Source organism: Urocitellus parryii, chromosome 1 (assembly GCF_045843805.1).
Source record: "Urocitellus parryii isolate mUroPar1 chromosome 1, mUroPar1.hap1, whole genome shotgun sequence".
Taxonomy (NCBI): Eukaryota; Metazoa; Chordata; class Mammalia; order Rodentia; family Sciuridae; genus Urocitellus; species Urocitellus parryii.
Window position 1 is genome coordinate 128,295,838 of NC_135531.1, and position 17,780 is coordinate 128,313,617.

The 17,780-nt window shown below is 52.0% G+C and overlaps 1 protein-coding gene across 9 annotated transcripts; it reads left to right on the forward strand.

Annotated features, from left to right (window-relative positions):
• Positions 1-966: 966 nt before the first annotated feature.
• Rnf44 (ring finger protein 44) lies at positions 967-17,462 on the forward strand. Of its 9 annotated transcripts, none has more exons than XM_026398193.2 (12): positions 969-1,223; positions 6,681-6,839; positions 11,798-11,964; positions 12,152-12,341; positions 12,740-12,907; positions 13,366-13,542; positions 13,702-13,863; positions 13,953-14,083; positions 14,351-14,438; positions 14,525-14,646; positions 14,781-14,880; positions 15,068-15,927. In XM_026398193.2, the coding sequence occupies exons 3-12, from the start codon at positions 11,858-11,860 to the stop codon at positions 15,128-15,130; spliced, it is 1,308 nt and encodes a 435-aa protein (XP_026253978.1). In that variant the 5' UTR covers positions 969-1,223; positions 6,681-6,839; positions 11,798-11,857; the 3' UTR covers positions 15,131-15,927. The 9 variants fall into 9 exon arrangements, with proteins under 9 accessions (XP_026253984.1, XP_026253978.1, XP_026253977.1 ...); XM_026398192.2 differs by having other exon boundaries at positions 11,814-11,964; XM_026398199.2 differs by lacking the exons at positions 6,681-6,839; positions 15,068-15,927 and adding an exon at positions 16,447-17,462 and having other exon boundaries at positions 967-1,223; positions 11,814-11,964.
• The last annotated feature ends 318 nt before the right edge of the window (positions 17,463-17,780 follow it).

The following is a 17,780-nucleotide window of genomic DNA, read 5'->3' on the forward strand; positions in this document are numbered from 1 at the left end:
CCAAAAAAGGAATCTTTAAAAACTAACCTCGTTGTGCTCTACATGTGTAATACGAAATGAATTACATTCTGCCATCATGTATAACAAATTAGAATAAATAAAAAAATAAAAAGAGGGGCTGGGGTTTGGCTCAGTGGTAGAGCGCTTGTCTAGCACGTGTGAGGCATTGGGTTCAATTCTCAGCACCACATATAAATAAGTGAAATAAAGACCCAATGACAACTAAAGAATATTTTTTAAAAATGACACATTTAAAAAAATAATAAAATAAATAAATAAAAAGAAAGTATACATTTTGATGGAAATTTAAAAACAAAACAAAAAACTAAGCCTCGAGTGTGCCTAACCAACATCAGCACAGGAGCTAAGTCTTGGCCTAAGAAAACGGGACCCCCCCCCCCCGCGGGGAGCCCCCGGGAGGCGTGGCCTACAGGTTCCCGGAGACCTGGCAGCGCGTCACCCTCTGGGAGCTGTAGTATCTATTAACCTGCTCCCTCTGGGGCTGGGGCTCCCAGGTCTGTCAAGCTCTAGTCCGGTCCTATGTAGTGTTAGGTATACAGGGAACGTGGGAACAGAGCTGCAATCCCTTGGCCAATAGCCTTGTCTTCTTGTCACCGGAGTCTCCCAACTTTCTCCTGAATAAAGCGTCATCGCTCCATCTCGCAGACGAGAAAACAGAGGTCCAGAAAATGGCCCAAAGGAGGAACCAAGATCTGTTGAGCCCGTTCTTTGTAGGTCTACCAGCGCCCCCTGCTCCATTCCGAGGCTGGGGAAGGGGCACAAACTTTCCGGGAAGCAAAGACTCTTTGAAAGGCCACGGAGACGTATTATTCTTTATTTCACCCACGAGAAAACGGACACAGTCTTCTCCCAAGGTCACAGAGGTAGTAAGTGGGCGCTTTGCTCTTGCGCACACTTTGCCGCCTAACGTGAGTGGGCGTGGCCAAAAACCGCCCGCCTTCTCCCGCCGGCCACCACCCCCTCTCTTGGTGCGGTCCAGCCGGTTCCATTTGCTCGGGAGCCTGGGTGGGAGGGCCGAAGGTAGCGTGGATTCCCCCGCGCGCGCCCGGGTGGTGAAGTCCGCGGACGGCTCCACAGTGCGAGCCCAGAGGGGGGGCCCGCGGCAGGCGCGGCGTCCGGGCCGCCGCCCGACCGAGACCCTGGGCTACAGCGGGAGCGACGAGCTGTCGCGGGGTCGGGGAGCAGCCCCACCACCGCCCCAGGTAACGCCCGGCCGCGACCCTGCGCCGAGCGCCCCAGGCGCAGGGTCAACGAGGACGCAGCGGTAGGGGGCGGCCGCGGGCTGGCAGAGTTAACGCTGGGGTTTCAACGAGGCCTCTGCGTGTGCTCACAGCCAGAACTAGCTGTTGTGCATCTGGGTGCCAGTGTGGCGCTCTCTTCCGCCGGTCAGCTATCGAAGTGCCTCAGCTCGGGGATGCCCGGGCAACTACAAGTCCCACTGAGCCCTGCGCCCCGCGCCTGTCCTGATCACAGCCCCCCAGGTGGGTCCAGCTTCAGCTGAGATCCAGGCATCCGGGAGCCTAAGAGGCGCTGCAGTCCTAAGGCCTCGTTATGCCGGTCCCAAACATTTTTACTGACGCCCTTTGTGCTAGCCACTGGAATAACCAGAATGACCCGGGCCCTGCCCTGTAGCGGCTGCCGGACCAGGGAACAGACCTCCAGCCGTCCTTACTGCTTTCAGAAAGCTGGAATTCCGAGGGGGGCAAGAGAGGATCAGTGTCTTTTGCAAGACCACACAGCTTCTGTTGTTTGAAAGCCACTAAGCTCTATTCGAGCTGGTGCCGGGAGCCGGAAAGGAGAAGAGGTGAAAGGGGATATTTAATGTGGAGGAAAAATGGGGCACTCGGTTGAACTCATCTCCCGAGTCTGCCAGACACTGTACTCCTGCAGACGCAGGTTATCATCTGTGAACAGTGGGTCGTGGTTCCTAATCCTTTTGTGGACGTTGACAGCTCCAGTGATGAGAGTTACAGGGACTGGGGTGAGTCAGAAAAGGGAGTCCCCCTACACACACACACACACACACACCCCAAGCTCACACATCCAAATGCAGATCCGGAACCAGAAAGTTAAGCAAGTGTCTCACAAAATGCACAACACACTGAGATCCCTATTTTACACCTGGATAAAACAGCCTCACAGAGGTTCATGACTTCTTCAAGGTCACAGAGCTCTTAAGACAGAGCAGTTCCTTCATTTAACCATTAGTGTAGTCCTAACATCTTAGAAAACCTAAAGGAGATGAACAACAGTGCTGGGTTGATCCTTTGTGCTCAGTAAATGTCACTGTCATTAGAACTATCATTATTGCCCAATCTTAGAGATGAGAAACCAAGATTTAGAGACGGCAAATAAATTACCTAGGGTCTCAAAACTGGAGCCAGAATGCTGCAGACATGAACCTCATACCCTGACATCTCTACAAGACACCCAGCACCCTTGCCCCACTGGTGCATCTGCACAAACTTGTTCTTTTTAAGGAAGCCAAAACTTAAGGCCTCAGATACATTCAGTCCTGCTCTAAACAGAGAGGATTTGTCAGGGAACCTGTCAACTCGCTCCCAGGTATTTGAGTCTCTGGGCTCAAGTCTGATACTCTGTGTTATCTGGGAGGTCTGAGTCCTAAACTGGCTCTACCAGGCTCTGCTTTCCCCTGAGGTGGTACAACAGTCTCTTTATCTCCTGCCAGCTCTATCCTGGGAAGGTTACTGTACCCTGTCTTTTTGGAGGAGGATTTGAGGAGCCATGCAAGAAGAGTGGAGTGCTCTGTGACCCTGAGGGAGGGAGGAAGGCAGCCTGCTGTCCAGGCTCTGAGTAGGTGGAAACCCTGGCTGGGCAGGGCCCCAGCAGGAAGTGATGACCACACCCTCCTCTTACGGCCTCAGCCTGCCCAAGCCCCTCCCAGCTGCAAAGGAGTTCTGGAGGAGGAAACTGGAATGTAGTAGCATCAAGTGCTTTATACTTGAAAGCATTAGGATTTGAGCCCCTCTGGCTCTCATCTGCTCTGTGTGATTTGGAGCCACCCACTAGTCCCTGAACCTCTGTGGTCTCCTCTTGCTTTTTTTTTTTTTGTTTTGTTTTTAATTGTAGATAGACACAATACCTTTATTGTATTTGTTTTTATTTTTTATATGGTGCTGGGGATCAAACTCAGTGCCTCACACCTCACACATGCTAGGTAAGCACTCTACCACTGAGCCACAAGGCCCTTCCTCTTGCTTTTGATTATTGAGCAAGTTGAGTAATTATGGGGGCCTTTGTTAGCATTTGCTTTGCCTGAACCAAACTTCAAGAATGTGATCCTAAGGGCTGAGGATATAGCTCAGTTGGTAGAGCGCTTGCCTCGAATGCACAAGGCCCTGGGTTAGGGTTGCCTCTTAATGGCTGTGTAACATGGTGACTCATCACCTCTCACTTAAGTTTCTTCATCTGTAAAATGGGACAAACATTAGCACATAGCATTTAGTTCACTGTCAGATGATCAATCCCACATTGCACCTGCATCTTTCCACAAAACACTCAGCAAGCTACCTCCACCTTTGGTTTCTGGAGCCCACTGGTCACCTTTCTGGGGCAGTGAGTTCCTGTCTCTGAACCACTTTTATTAGTAATATGAGAGTAAATAGCACTTGCCTTCAAGGGGGCAAGTGTGACGAGAAAGAGGCACATATCACTACATAGGGAGTTTTAGGCCACATCCTCACATTGTAGTTCCAAAGTATAGGATTTTGAAGAAAAGTTCGGATTTCTGCCTTGTTTTGAAAATTTAGGATATCTGATAAATTTATGTGCCCTTTTCACTTTGCTGCAGACTGGCTCTCCTTGTGCCCAGAAAAGATATCTTATTGACCTCTGACCTTAGTTGATCTCCAAGGGACTCTGGGAATTTACTGAGGACTTCCTGGTCATGCCTAGACACGGGATAAATAAGAGAGTTGTACAAGGGCTGGGGTTTTGGTTCGGAAGTAGAGCACTCGCCTAGCATGCGTGAGGCACTGGATTCTATTCCCAGCACCACATACAAATAAAATATTGTGTCCACCTACAACTAAAAAATAAATGTTAAAAAAAAGAGAGAGAGAGAGAGTTGTGCTGGAGAGATGATGGGGAGGAGTTTCCTGGACAAGGATGAGGGGCAAGTACAGAGCCTTTGCTTTGAGCATCCATCACCTAGTATGAGCCAGGCCCTGAACTGGTGTCTGGACCCTGCTGGGAACAGGCTTCTGTTATTGTGATACAGTGTGACAATTCTGCTGGGAGGAAGCCAGAACAAGCCAGCAGGTTAGGGAAGGCTCTGAAGAGGTAGTCTTTGAGCTGTCCCCAAAGCTTGAGCAGGATTTTGCCACAGGTGAGTAGGGGGAGTTGAGGATATATTAGACAAAAATTATGGCACAGTCAGAGGTTGGATCATGGTTGGAAAGTCCCTTTCTGAGGGTGAGAAGTGGTTAAGGTATTGTGTGGGTTTTTTGGCAAAGTCACTTTGCCTTTGTGAGTCTCAAATATTCACCTGTAAAATGAGATTGGGTCACCCCTGTGCTGCCTAACTTCCAGCAAAGGCCGACTGTTGGCACACTTAAAAGGGCTGAATCCTCTCAGCCAGCAAGAGGATTATTAAGACATGCAGTGATTGTGACAGGGCCATGTGCAAATTAAATGGCATGAGGGGAAGGTCAGGGTACTAGCCCTGTGTGCATAGATGGAGGAGTTCAGTACAAGCTGGAGATATCACAAGCAGCTTCCTGAAAGAGGTGAGACGAGAGCAGAGCTTCAAAGGGCAAAAAAGAGGAATGGATTGGTAGGGATTCAGAGGGCATCCAAGACAGGCAGGGAAGGCTAGAGGGAGCACCGCCATGGTGTGGGAGAGAGTTGAGGAAAGGTGAACCCAAAAGGTTTGGACATCGAGAATTTGTTAAGTACACCCCAAAGACTTAACAATGTGTCTTTGGCAGTAGGAAGTCTGCCCCTGTTGAAGCAAGAGATGCTCTTACAGATGTAGACACCTTTAAATGTGGGGAGGGTTTTCCAACTGCTTTTATATGATGGGGAAAATTAAAAGGTTAAGATTATATGGGCAGTGAAGGAAGAATTGATGATAGGGAGCCAACTGAAGAGATCATCGTGTGAGCTGGGGTGTGTGTAGTGGTCGAGTGCTGGACAAATACAGCATTCCAGGTTACATCTGTAGCACTGTATCAAGAACTTGGATCTTCTGTTGCTTAGAGATCTGCAAATACCCTGCTGGGTACCATCTTTAGGATGTGCATCCACAGTAATACTGATTTGTTGTTGGTCTACTTGACATGTGATAAGCAAGTCTGTTCCCCAAACTTCTTTCTGGATTCTTCCAATGGACACCTCCATTGAAAAGTGATTTCTGATTTCGAGAAAACAAAAGCTTTTATTGCTTAAAAAACTTAAAACATACTCTTATATAGTAGTTTTTATTAAATTTCCCAGTAGCTTATACTCTAGAAATTTTTTAAATGAGCAAATGTATATGTTAATATACAAAAAAAGTCTATCCTCCTGACTCAGTTCTCCTTGAGGACAACTGTTAATCAGTTTACTGGATATCCTTTCAGAAATATTCTATGCAGATGTATATATCCAATTAAAGATATTGATAGTACCGTTACATCCTGTTCAGCATTTTGGATTCAATTTTTATTTTAAAATTTAAGATTATGGCTGGCTCAGTGGTAGAGTACTTGCCTAGCATGTGCAAGGGCCTGGGTTCAATCCCTAGTACCACAAAAACAAACAAACAAACAAAAAAACAAATTTGGGGTTACAAAATACCCAAGCAGCATAAAAATGAGCCCCACCCTGTAGTCCATCACTCAGATTTAATAAATCATAAACTTTGCGCTCGCACTTTGTTTCTAGCTGTCCTGGAAGTAGCTCCATGGAAATATCCCTGTAGCTGTACAGGGGTTCAGTTATTAGTTGTACGGTTGCACTCACCAGTCTTTATTAGGCTTGTCCCCAGCTCTGGGACAGCTCTAGCATATTACTGATTTTTGTTTGTTTATATAATTGATGTGCATTTTGTATGATGTCTCTCTGGGGAGGCATCCAGGCAAAGGATAACAAGGGTTGGCTTTGGTTCAAATGCCTGTCCCCCCCACTTACCAGTTCTGTGATGTGGGGCGAGTGAAGGCGCATGCGCATGCACCCCCACCCCTAAGGTGCTGGGGATCAAACCCAGGACCTGGTACATGCTAGGCTAGGGCATCCTCAACCCAGGTTAGGTATTTCTTAATCTTCATTTTCCTCATCTGTAAAATGGGATGACTGTCATAATCTCTCGTTTTATAGTTGCTGGGAGGGATAGAAAACTTAAGTATGGAAGCGTGACACAAAACTTCCTCGCCCAGCCAAAAGTAACTAGTGCCTGGTGACTCAAGTTTAATCTTAAACTACAATCTGTTCCCCGCCCCTTTCCCCTGGTCACGTTGGGGGCGGGGCGGCTAATTATCTCTGTGACGTCAACGCGCGCAGGACCAATCTCCCCACCTGGTAGACGTTAGCTCGTTTGCATGGATCGCCCTTATTGGTCTGTTGGGCAATCTAGGCCGTCCCACTATATTAAAGGGGCCGCACAGTATAAACAAGGAGATGTGGGGCGACCGGATCATGATGTCATCGCGGTGCTGCAGCTCTTGGAGGTGACGTCATTCTGGGAAGGTTGCTGGCCCGGGGCTGTTGAAACCATCCTAAGTACTCGATCCGGCTGTCCCTGTCCCATTGGAGGTCAGCCCCATTGCACTTCAGTGTCCGAAGCGGCACCTGGTCCCCAAGGAGGTGACCATGACACAGTAAGTCCGGGCCGCGGCTCTGCTGGCGGGACTCATTACTCCCGCAGGCAAACTAAGCCTCAGAAGCGCGAGTAGTTAGCGAGTTTGCATAGCATGTTTGAGTTGCTGCTCATCGGTCTTGTGCACCCCGAGGTCTTCAGCTTTTTATCAGGCTCTGTTGCCCCGCCCCTTGTCTTTAACAGTGGCTGCTGCGGTCGCTTTAAGTGCGAAGGTGGAAGCGAATAAGAGATTTTTTAAAAAAAAAATCTTGTCTTTCAAGATGGCGGTCTGCCCATCACGTGCCTGGCTGCGATGAGTGATTGGCTCTCTGGGCTGCCGTGGGGCGGAGCCCCTGGCGTGGGGCGGGACCGCCGCAGGCTTGCAGCCGGCTACTGTTTGCCTAAATCTCCCGGCGCGCCCCCGCGAGCCCCCCTCCCACCCAGCGCGCGACCCCGCCGCTTCGAATGTTGTGAATCAAATGTGGGGTTTGTTACATTCCGCTGCCGCCGCGGCCAGTTCTTAAAGGGCCAGCCGCCGGCAGCCGCGCAAACCAACTGCGTCCTGCGCGTCCCTCGGCTCCCCTAGGGCCTGGGCCAAGAAAGACTGACCGCGCGTGGGCCTCGCGAGGCGGACGCCGTCGGGCGGACAACAAAGAGAGAGGGCCCCGGAAGGAGCCGGGCTGCCCCCGGACTAGGGGGTGGGGAGGGGAGCACATTGTTCCGCAGGGCGGGGACTCTTAAAGGGTCCAGGCAGTCCCCCCCCGCCCCCCTGCCCGGCCTAGCCTTTCTAGATCGCGAACAAAGGAGTCACCGTGTGGCCGGGCGGCCGAAGGTGAGTCAGGGCCAAGGCCCATAACTCCCGATTCCCGCATCCCTGAAACTCAGTTTCTTTCCCCGGGGAATGGGGTTAGTGATCCAGCTGGCTCTTCAGGGGTTAATCATGGGCGGTAGGGACTGGGAGCAGCGAGACCCCTGAGATCAGGGAAGCCCCCCTGCGCCCTCCAAGGCCGGGCCGGGTCTCCCCTCTCCAGAGGTAGAGCGCTGCGGTTGGAGAGGAAGGAGCCGCCCCCTCCCCCTGCGGCCGCCACTTCCTTTGTTGTTGCTTTTGTCTCACGCCGAGCACATGGTCCAGGATCCTTGGCTCTTAAAGTCACAGCGCTCCGGCCCCGGCGCTGCAGTCTGGCCTCCCGCCCCTACTGTCCCTCTGAGCGTGGCACAAAGGAATAGGAAAGGGACGCGGGAGGCCCCCCTCGGGGCAGGTATCCGATTCTCAGATCTCTACCCCATCCCCAGGGATGGCTGTGGAAGGTTCCTGGAGCCCCACGACTTGCGCCTGGCCAGATCTGGAGAGGGGCATGCCCCTTAGGGACCCGGGCTTTCCTCCCCCTTCTAATATGACCTCCAGGTTTCTTGTCCCCTGCGGCCTTTGGGTGGCATTCCGGGGAAGAGAGATTTCTACCCCATTTACAGTTGGGGCTGCTGAGACTTTGAGAAGCTAAGGGATTTCTTTGACCAAGGTCACCCAGAGAGTATGAACTAGCCAAAGACTTATGGCCCCGCGTGTGGTGGTCCCGCCTTCAACCGCCTCCAGGTACCACACGTTGGAGAGCTCCTCTTTGGGGTGGGGGTGGGGCAGGAAAGTAGGGTAGGGGCTTCTGTTCCTGCCTGAGTTTACTCATGCTCCTAGGGTCTGATTTGCTCATCTGCAAAAGGGTGTCTTTCCTGCAAGCAGACCCCAGGCCCAAAAGGCTTGGGCTCCTTAAGCAAGGGTCGGGTATCTGCATGGGGCCATGGACTGAGGGAGTTGGCTGACAGGGAAGAGGGTGGATGTGGGAGTGTCAGTGCAAAGTAAGATACCTGCTTCTAGCAAGGTTGGATTTAGAAAGGGGATAGTCAATCCATTTACACTAACGTTTTTGAAAGCACATCGTTAGTGTGGAAAGGCAGAGCAGTTAAGCTGGCCACCCTTGCTGTTTGACCTTGAGCAAGTTGCTACCTCCAACTCAGCCTCACTGGTTTCTCTCCACAACGATGCTACTCACAGGTGCCTGAAAGACAGTGCTTTCTCAGCCTCTGGCTTGGAACAGAGTTGAATTAGGTGGTTCTTCCTTGGGCTATTGACGCCAGTGAGAGAAAGGAATTGGGAGAGTCAGTGAGGACCAATTGTGTTCCTCAGGTTTTGTGGCCTATATCAAGTTTCTTCCTTTCTCTGGGCCTCAGTTTTGTCAGCTGTGCAGTGGGTGTGTCCCCTTTGCTGCCTGTGTTCCTTGTGCTTAAAGTAGTGCCCTTTTTTTGCTTGGGGTTTGGGGATGGAGGTCACTGTATTTTATTTTCTGATAATGATCATTCACACCCAAACTGACTTCAAACTTTACAAATCACTTGTACCGCAGTCCTTGAGGAGCCTTGGGAGGCAGTTAGTGGGTTGTTCTCCTTTTAAAGATAAGAAAGCTAAAGCTCCGAAAAGGGGAAGCCATGTACCTAAAGTCTTCAACCAAGACTCCAGCAAGAAGCTGGGGGTGTTAGGTATGGGGCTGTGATGGCTGACGCTATCTGTCTGCTGGTCTGGTTTCTCAGCTCCTTACTTACCTTTCCTGAGGACTAGGTGCCTTTGTAGGAGGTCTGGCCATGGAGCAGATTCCCACAGACCAGTCTCTGTGGGATTAGCACCCATGAGCAGCTGAGGCCACTGGCCGCTACTGAATTGATGGTTAAACATGGGTGCTTTATGGTCAAACTGGGTCATGCCTCAGTGTCCTTACCTCCAAAGGTTGTATGGGGACTCATCAAATTGGCACATGAGAAATGTTATAGTTCTTATTGTTACTATTTCTCATTGGCAGAACTGTGGCTCCCTAGATCTCTGGAATCAGCTAGAGCAGAAGTTCCAAACCTGACTGTGCCATAGAAATTGCTAGGGAATTTGATAAAATGTAGGTGCCCGGGGCTGGGGATGTGGCTCAAGCGGTAGCGCGCTCGCCTGCCATGCGTGCGGCCCGGGTTCGATCCTCAGCACCACATACCAACAAAGATGTTGTGTCCGCTGAGAACTAAAAAATAAATATTAAAAAAAATAATAATAATTCTCTCACTCTCTCACTCTCTCTTTAAAAAAAAAAAAAAACTTATAAAAAAAAAAAAGGTAGGTGCCCATGTTCCCTGAACCTCCAAAGCAGGTCTGGAATGGGCCAAGAGTTTGTTGCTTCAGATATCTGTGTCTCCCTTGGCCCTTGTTTGCTTGGTAGATGGATAGCAGGAAATAGGAGGGCTATGTATATACATGTGTGGTAAGGATGTGCCCATGCTCAGAGTTCTCAAACACTGTAGTCTATGGTGGGCAGGCAGAAAATGGGCTAGAGTGGCTTGGAGAGCACATGAGGAAGGCGTGCAGAAATAAGACCCAGTGGGACCGGATTTCTCACTTTTCTCCCCTCCCCTGAGAGGTTGTTTTTGTAATCTCCTGGTTTTTAATCACTGGTACTAACATCATCACTGCCAGACTATGTGGCCTTGGACCTGTGTGTTTGACTTTCTTCAGTGCACATTTATAACACCTGCTCTGTGCTAGACACAGAGTGGTCACTGCACCCTGTCCATACCCTCCTCTGAGTGCCATAGCTCTTGAGTTAGGGGAGAAATGTGAATTCCAACCTATATACCTCCTGCCTGTGTGGCTTCAGCCAGGCACTGTCGGTGAAGTGGAGGTAATAATTCCTAGGAAGGCTCATTTTCAGAATTAGGGTCCAAGCTTGTAGAGCCCAGCACTGAGGAAATGGTTCTTGTAGCTATTGGCAGGAAGAAACAAGATGTTGAACTGACAGTTAACACCAGCTCCCTGGCTGTGTCAATAAGGAGGTGACATTTCAAGTTGGGTATCAAGGATGCATTGGAAAATTGTTAAATGGAGAAGTGGTAGAGGGGGTTTCCCTGTGGCAGGAACAGCAAAGGGCTGGCCCTGTTTGATGTACCCTTCAACTTTGCAGGACCTGACAGGTTCTAGAGCTTTCCCTGCCAGGGCCTTATCCCAACCTATGAAGTTAATGAATGGAAGCCTGGGATTGAGCCAAGTCCCTCAGCTTCCCCCACCTGGGCCCCCTCTCTGACTCTGGGGGGGAGGTTCTGCCCCGCCCACTCTTTCTCAACTTCCTCTCTCAGGGTCTTGCTTCCCTTTTTTCCTTAGTAGGCCCCACGTTCCACTTTGGGGGCTGTGTTAGGACCCCTCACTTTTCCCCAGAACAAGGACCTATGCCAGACCCAGTAAGCTATCAGTAACCACTCAGATGCAGGAACAGGCTTGTAGTGGCCCCTGTCCTAGCTTTAATGCTTACTGTGGGGTCTAGGGCCAGTCCTTTCCTCTTGCTGATCCTTGGTTTTTCTCCTCTGCCAAATGCTCTAACAATACCTTTCTTGAAGAGTAGATAGATTAAGTCACACTGGGGTGGGCACTGGTCAAGGAAAGAAAACACTGCTTTGCCTTGAGCTGAAAACCCCCAATGGCAGAAAACAGGTTGGAACCTCTTACCTGGTGATAGTGGGAGGAGAACTGGGTTCCAGGCCTCTTTGGGATCCCTTCTGAGCCAGCCAAATGGAAGGGAGGGTGTTTGGAGGCCAAGCTGCAGCCCATGGCAAAAGGAAAGGGAAGGTCCCTGCCCAAGTCCTCATACCAGGGGTCAGTACCCAGGAGCCCTGTCCATTAGGATCCTTGCTGGAACCAGCTGGCCCCAACATGTGTTAGCCAGAACTCTGAGGGGACTTGATGCCATTTCACAGAGTTGGAAGCTGAGGCCTACTTCCTTACAGGCAGAGCCTGTCCGTAATCTGTCATCCCTGGACCCAGGGTCCAGAGCAGGCCACTCTGAGAGTGCACATGGAGCCCAGGAGCAAATGACCATCACTAGCCCCTGCAGTCATACTGCAGGGATTCGATTGAGTCTCCCCAGCCTGTAATGGGGCCAGTGACTGGACTTATCCACACCTCAGTGTCTTTGCCTCCTAGGGTTGTGAGCCCTGGCCTAGCCCCTCCAACCCACTGTTCCCCTGATGCGACCATGGGCTCTGGCAGTGACTAGGTGGCCACCCTCTATCCCTGTGGGTCAGCGGCGATTCTCTGCAGGACCTAGCAGCACTCCAGGCCAGCTCTGGGGAAGGTAAGAGAATCTCCCAGGCCTGGTATTGAGGTGGCCAGCTTGACTAGGGCCTGGGGTTCCAGAGGGGTTGGGCCCGGGTCCCAAGCTATCTTCCCTCCCCAGTGGGTGTACAACCCTGGCTTCTCTCCCTGCTCTGTGAATGAGTGGCACCCCTTCAGTCCTATGGGGCCTCCTCTCTGTGGTGCAGCCCCAGCCACGAGGGCCCCCTGGCCAGCCCACCTGCCCAGGATGAGCACTTACCCTCCCAGCAGCCGCTGCTCCGACCACCACACCTCCCCTTAGAGGAGCACCGAGCCTCGGCTCCTGCCGGCGGGAGCCCCCGAATGCTGCACCCAGCCACCCAGCAGAGCCCGTTCATGGTTGATCTCCACGAACAGGTAGGCACAACACTTGCCCACTCCCCCAGCCTTTGACAAACCAGTCTTAAGAAGCAAAGGCTACAAAACCCTGATTTCATCTTGCTTAACTCATTACATGGTTGTGGGAGACATTATTAGCCTGTTTTACAGGTAGGTAAACTGAGGCCCAAACAAAGGCAGGGCTTTCCCTGGGGCCACAGAGTGAATGACTGAAAGAGATAGGTACCCTTCCTGAATTCCTAGAGGTCCTTCCCTGGGGTCCCTGGGCCAGGGAATAGTCTGGTCTGAAATTAGGTAGGTCCCTAGCTGAGAAGGGACAGGAACCTGGGAGTTGAGCCTGGCAGGACTTTTTCTCCTGAGGGTAATCTGAGTGGTGGGGCCTCCCTACAGTTCCCTGGCTCTCTCTCTACTCACAGGTGCACCAGGGACCTGTCCCTCTGTCCTACACAGTCACCACAGTGACCACCCAAGGCTTCCCCTTGCCTACAAGCCAACACATCCCTGGCTGCAGTGCCCAGCAGCTCCCAGCATGCTCCGTGATGTTCAGTGGGCAGCACTACCCCCTCTGCTGCCTCCCACCCCCGGTGAGTGGGTGCTTTCTTCTCCTACCCTCGCCCCGGTTTCAAGCAGCTATCTTCCCCAGGACAGCTACGCAGCAACCTGAACTGAGCTGAGCTTCCAGTGTTCCCCCTGAACTGAGCTGAGCTTCCCGTGTTTCCCCACGGTTCCAGTCCATAGTCCTGAAAAGATGTATCAAAAAGCATGCTCACATGTAGTGATAGAGCGTTTCAGGTTCAGGGACTTCCCTGTACCCAGTGTCTTACATTGGCTGAGGTGCTGGAGTGAAGGCTGTGGGTCTTTAAAATACTATGTCCTCCTGGGAGCCTAAGACAGAGATGGGACTTCTAGATCCACTGAGGCTACTGGGTTTGTATTACAATGAGGATCTTTAGCTGGATGGAATAGCCTGTGGCCCTCATCACAAATTAAGGCCTAGCCCAGAACCTTCTCCAGCCTCCCCCTCCCCTTACCCCTCTCTCAGCAGCTGATCCAGGCGTGCACCATGCAACAGCTCCCTGTGCCCTACCAGACCTACCCCCACCTCATCTCCAGTGACCACTACATCCTGCACCCGCCACCGCCAGCCCCTCCACCCCAGCCCGCCCACATGGCGCCTCTTGGGCAGTTTGTATCACTGCAGACCCAGCACCCCCGTATGGTGAGTCTTGGTGTTGTGTCTGTGCTAGATGGGGAGAGTGGTGGGGAGGGTTGGGCATGTGAGTCTTGGGGTTGGGTCTGTGCTAAAGGGGGAGAGTGGAGGGGAGGAGAGGGCATTTCTTTTATCACTTCTGTGACTTACCACCCCTACCACTTTTAGCCCTTGCAGCGGCTCGATAATGATGTGGACCTGCGGGGGGAACAGCACCCCTTGGGTGGCTTCACTTATTCCACCTCTGCCCCAGGCCCAGCCTTATCCCCCTCGGTACCCCTACACTACCTGCCCCATGATCCACTGCACCAGGAGCTGTCTTTTGGGATGGTAAGTGCCAGCCCCACCTCCCAGCCGGGCTCTGGGGCATTCAGGAAGCAGGCCTGCAGGCTGACCTATGTCCGGCCCCCCTCTTGCAGTCATATTCCCACATGGTGCCACGAAGACTGAGCACCCAGAGATACCGCCTGCAACAGCCACTGCCCCCACCGCCACCGCCACCACCACCACCACCACCACCTTATTACCCAAGCTTCCTGCCCTACTTCCTGTAAGTACCAGCACGTCTGCCCCAGAGCTGTGATACCCCATTGTCCTGGAGACCTTAGGTCCTCCGAAGCCATCTAGTATCCCCAGCAAGCCACATCCACACAACGCTCTGTTGAGTTCCCATCCTAGAACAAGAACCAGGGTCCCCGTTGTAAACTGTGCAGAGCTGTGGACTTTTCATGGAAGAGTTAGAGGAGCAGTTCTGTGCTCTTCCCGCCCCCACCCCACGTTAACCTTGACTTTGGGACCCCATACCTTCCTTCTCTAGCTCGATGCTGCCAATGTCACCAACAGCAATGGGGCCCACCATCAGCCTGGATCTGGATGTGGATGATGTGGAAATGGAGAACTATGAGGTTCCGTGGCTTCCCGTGCTGGGAGGTGGGGTTTGGGAGACCTCCAGCCTGAGTGCTATTGACCCTCCCCTTCTGCCTTTATCTAGGCCCTTCTGAACCTGGCCGAGCGGCTGGGAGATGCCAAGCCCAGAGGCCTCACCAAAGCAGACATAGAGCAGCTCCCATCTTACCGCTTTAACCCAGACAGCCATCAGTCAGAGCAGACACTGTGAGTGCCATGCCACCATCTCTTGCCCCTGAACAACTGGGCTGCAATGAGAGTCCTTTCAAGGAGAATTATACTCTGATGAGCCTTCCCTCAGCCATGATTGTGCAGCTGAGTGACACTTTGCTCCTCTCCAGGTGTGTGGTCTGCTTCAGTGACTTTGAGGCGCGGCAGCTACTCCGAGTCCTCCCCTGCAACCATGAGTTCCACACCAAGTGTGTCGACAAGTGGTTGAAGGTACGGTGGCCCCAGGTATTCCTCCCATGGTGAGGGGCAGGGCAAGCCTGGAGAACTTCTCTTCTTGTCCCTGCCATCATGCAGAAGTTCTGGCTCCGGGGACCAAGTCCTCACCAGGCAGCGGAACATAAAGGGGTGGGACGGAGGACAAGTGAGAGTGAATCCTGACTTGCTGCTGCTCCCCTAGGCTAACCGGACATGTCCCATTTGCCGAGCTGATGCCTCCGAGGTGCCCAGGGAGGCTGAGTGAAGCCCCACAGCTGCCCACGAGAACCCTGCCCGAAGCTCTGGAAACTCGGGGGGACCCAGGGAGGACGGGGAGGGAATGGCCCAGGCCTGCCCCTTCGTTCCCACCTGCATCTCCAGAGCTGGTGCCAGGGTCCTCCCTGTGAGAAGCCCCTGCAATAAGCCCCTGCATTTGCCAAGCTCCAAAGACTACTTCCCCGATCTGCCTGCCTATCTGCCCGCCAAGGAGCTGCCTGGGTATCCCCAGCTCAGTCTCCCTTCTGTTCACCCTTGGGTCCTTCTTTTTCCTGCTGGCACTGAGAGCCAGGGGTCTGCTCCCCTCTTACGGTTGGTAGAGATCCTTGGCCCCAGGATGGGCAACGGGCTCGCCGTCCTGGGTCATCTTGTCTCTTGCGCTGAGTGGTGTGCTCTCTGCCCAGGGGCACTGCCAGGAATGTGGACAGACGGTGGTGTGAGACTATTTCCTAGGACCTGGAACTGAGTCCCCCTGCTTGACTAGGGCAGCCAGCTCTGCACAGGTTGCTCTGCAGGGTGTATCTGTGTGTCTCAAGGACCCTCGCCACAGGCACAGTGATATTCCAGCCCCGTCTCCAGGCTGGAGGACAGCCCAGACAGCCCTCCTGAGCAAATGGGAGACAGGCCCAAGCTGGGACACATATATCCTGAGGGGACCTAGGCCACACTGGGCAGGATCCCTGTGCTCCTGGTGGCTGCCCCTCCACCAGCGACGGGGTTAGATCCATGCCCAATCTTCTCCCCTGTTGTTTTGCATGAATGTGAGGAGCAGCAGTTTTTGTTTATTCATTTGGCCCAAAAATGCGTGTAGGATTTGGGGGTGTGGATATTTAAGACATTTTTTTTTCCTTTTGGTTTAATGGTGGGGGGTGGGGTATGGGGACCAACCAGGACCTAATGCCCAGGGGGCAGAGAAGGGTCGAGTGGTGCCGCCCAGCCTGCATGCATGTGTGCGGCTGGGGCTGGGCTGGGCGGCTGGCAGTCATGGGGCAGGGTTGGGGGGGGTCTGTGCTCAGCTGATAACTGCCATGCACTGTACTGCACACGTCCCTAGAGCCTACTGGGACCGTACGCTTTTCAGGGCATTTCTCCCTCTCCAGCCAGGGCCCGTGTCCCACCTGCTGGGTGAGTCTCCTTCAAGGAATCCCAGGAGGATGGGGACCAGGGAGGGTGTGGACCTCCACCTCCAGGGGACCCCTCCCATTCTGATCCCTGCCCTCCAAGGTCTGGAGGAGGCCCCTGTAGGGTCTGGCTGAGCTCCCCACCTTCCTTCTCTGATCCTGTTCTTTCCTCTCTTACCCTCAGCTGGGGTTGCTGCCCTGAACGAACTGCGTGTGGGGCCGGCACATCCTAGCAGGCAGCCCTTGGCGCCTGCTGCCTCAGGGATGCTCCAACCACCCTCGTTCTCCCTGCAGCTGCCCTGGCTCCCTGCCTCCCACCCTCCCCAGCCTGCCACGGGACCCGTCAGCCTGGTCCTACCCCCATGGAGAACCCAAAGTCTTACTGTATATAACTCCAGGTGACGTTTCTATATTTATAGCAGTGTTGAAAACCCACATGTTTTACACAAAGAACCACCCTTTCCAAAACCCCCCTCCCTTCCCACCCCAACAAAAGGTTTTCCAAACCCTTACCATTCCTGGGGCAGGCGGAAACAGGCTCACGGATTGTGTGTTGGCTGCAGCAATGATTCCAACAGCAGCTACTGGGGGGGAAACAACATTTTTTTTTTTTAAATCATCATAAAAAAAGATTTATGAAACAATTATTTAGGATGTTTGTGATTTGCCGACCTTGCTATAGATGCCATGTTACCAATGATTTCCTGTGGTGGGGGCTTGTCATTGTTTACTCTTTTATTTACCAACTTCTGGCCTAGGCATGACAGTGGGCACCTTCCCCCAGCCCTGGCTGGGCCCAGCGCCTGTGTTCTGTGTTAGAAAGGTTTTATATATATATAGTAACATATATATATAAATATATGTAATTTCGGGGGCCCTGTTCCTTGCACATTTTACAGTTACCTCATTTTTCCCATGTATGTATTTGAGAAAATGCTAATATATAGAGAAAAAAATGGTTCTTAAAGCTTAAATGTGTGGTTTTTTCCATTCCATTGGATTCACATTGGTTTGTAGCATTTAACATAACTAGTATGTTGTATTATATATATGTGTATACTGATTGAAATTTTTAACAGATTTGTACTTTTTTTAAAATGAAAGTTGCTAGTTCTGCTTGACCAAGTAGTGCAATCATTATTTTTTTTAATATTGTTGCTGATTTCAGAGGGATATTCACTAATAAATGTATGATGTATACCAAGAATCGACCAAGCTGCCTTTGGCTGCCTGTGTTCTTTGGTGAGAAGTGGTGGATGATGTCAAGCTGAGGGCGTGGATGCGGGGACAAAGATGATCTGGGGATATAGAAGAGGTTGTTTTCTGCTGTGGAACTTTAGGGTAGTCAGCAGCACCTCATCAAGAGTGGCCTGCCAAGTCAATTTAGTGATTACTTTTCCTGGGCACCTGTCTCAAATGTGAATTAGGTGAGATTCTGTTGGCAAGTGACAGGATTCCTTCTACCTAATTTGAGGGGGGTAGGGGAAAATTCTCGTTAGTGGCTCCAACTTAAAATTC